Source organism: Parus major, chromosome 22 (genome assembly GCF_001522545.3).
Source record: "Parus major isolate Abel chromosome 22, Parus_major1.1, whole genome shotgun sequence".
NCBI classification, from domain to species: Eukaryota; Metazoa; Chordata; class Aves; order Passeriformes; family Paridae; genus Parus; species Parus major.
Window position 1 is genome coordinate 2884394 of NC_031790.1, and position 1843 is coordinate 2886236.

At 63.5% G+C, this 1843-nt stretch overlaps 1 protein-coding gene across 1 annotated transcript in view; it reads right to left on the reverse strand.

Moving 5' to 3' along the window:
- Window positions 1–1843, reverse strand: part of TTI2 (TELO2 interacting protein 2) — a 3511-nt gene that overhangs the window by 1444 nt on the left and 224 nt on the right. The window contains exons 2-5 of the mRNA XM_015648659.1: window positions 1420–1842; window positions 1022–1208; window positions 500–592; window positions 56–240 (exon numbers count right to left, since the gene is read on the reverse strand). Of these exons, the coding sequence (XP_015504145.1) occupies window positions 56–240; window positions 500–592; window positions 1022–1208; window positions 1420–1842 (888 nt within the window). The remainder of the gene's footprint in view (window positions 1–55; window positions 241–499; window positions 593–1021; window positions 1209–1419; window position 1843) is intronic.

Here is a 1843-nt window from a genome sequence, read left to right on the forward strand (position 1 = left end):
AGGACCCCAGGAACAGCTCCCAGCCCCTCAGGTGTCCCTGACCCCTCTGTCTCACCTGGTGACGAAGGCGGGCAGGGTCCCTGCGTAGACCCTGCGCAGCGCCAGCCGATGCTCGGCCTCCATGTGGGTCAGCACCAGCTGCAGCACCTGGTCCCAGGGGGCCGTGGCTCTGCTGTGGCCCTGCTGCCGCTGGCATCGCTCCAGGATGGGCAGCAGGTCCAGCAGGCACAGCAGCACTGCCTGGTTTGGGGGCACATGGGGAATGTGAGCTCCTGCTCTCCAAAAAACAATAAACCCCAACCCTGTGGCCACCCACAGTGCTTCAAACCCCTTCCCTGCCCACCTGGAATGGGGCAGGAGGCAAGAGCTCTTCCCTCTGTGCTATTTTCCTGGAATCTACTTTACAGGACTGCCACAGGGAACAGGCTCAGCCTCCTGCTTTGAACTGAGGGGCTGCTGCTGCCCCAGGGCACCTCAAACCCAAGTGCAGGAGTCCTACCTGGATGAGAGGGGCCTCCCGTGAGTAGAGGTGGTTGTAGAGGGCGTGGAACACCACCTGGGCCCTGTTGAACTGGCACAGATCCGCTCCTGGCTGCAACAACAGAGAGCAGGACGTTACTCCTGGGCAGAGTAAAAACCCAAGGAAAGCTCACCCTTCCCAAACCCTGGGAAGTGTGAGGAGCTGCTGGACGTGCAGGTTAAACCCGGCCACGCACCAGGAGCAGAGGTTAGGAACCTGACCCACACCAGGGAATGGCTGGAGCTGTGCCAGGGCAGGGTCAGGTTGGATTTTAGGGGAAAGTGCTTTCCCCAGAAGGTGCAGGCACTGCCCAGGCTCCCCAGGGACTGGGTACAGCCTCGAGGCTTCCAGAAAATCCCCATGGATGAGATCCTTGGGGTGTCTGAGCAGGGCCAGCACAGGACTCTGATCCCTGTGGGTGCCTTGCAGCCCAGGACATTCTGTGGCTGCCCCTCCCTTCACACAACCCCGGCAAAGCACTCCGAGCCCTCCCTCCCTCACCACGTTGAGGACGATGTGGTGCAGGCAGCGCACTCCCAGCACTTTGTTCTCCTCCTGGAAGTCATCGGAGAGGAGCAGCGCGGGCGGCAGGACCCGCTCCAGGTGCGGGCACAGCCAGGGCCGGCTGACGCGGAGCAGAGCCCAGGAGAACACATCTTTGGAGGCAGGGTTACGCTTCCAGGTGTCTCTGGAGAGACAGACACAGCTCAGGGAACACACAGTGCTCATTTCCCGTGCACTAGAGGCTCTCAGCTGGCAGCAAACTCTGACAACCATTCCCCAGCACCTTCCGCTGCTGGGCATTTGTAAAGCTCCTGGTTTCATGTTTATCATCTCTTGAGCCTCATCTCCGTCTCCCAGTGTTTCCTACAGAGACCCTCCAAACACGCTGCACTCACTTGGTTAACTCCTGCTTCAGGAGCCCCATCACCACTCCGAATCTTCCTTCCTCCTCCCCTTCCTTTCCCCTCAGGAATTCCTCCACGGAGCCGCAGCCCTCAACCCGGAGCAGCCTCTCCAGCAGCTCCTGAGCCACGGCCCGAGTCCCGGCCGTGCTCCAGGGCCTGTGCTCTTTGTGCGTGACGGCGAAGATGAACGCGTGTCCCAGCAGCCGCCGCAGGCCGGGCCCCACCGCGGCCGTGCCCAGCTCCCGCTGGCTCCGGGCAGCTTCCAGCTCCTGCAGGAGCAGCAGGAACGCGGCCCCGGCGCTCTCCGCTCGCTCGGCCGGCGCCGCGTCCTGCCCGGGGGGCTCGGCCCCGTCCTGCTCCCGGCGCGGCGGAGCCCCCAGCTCGCCCAGAGCCGCCGCCAGCTCGCCCAGCGCCG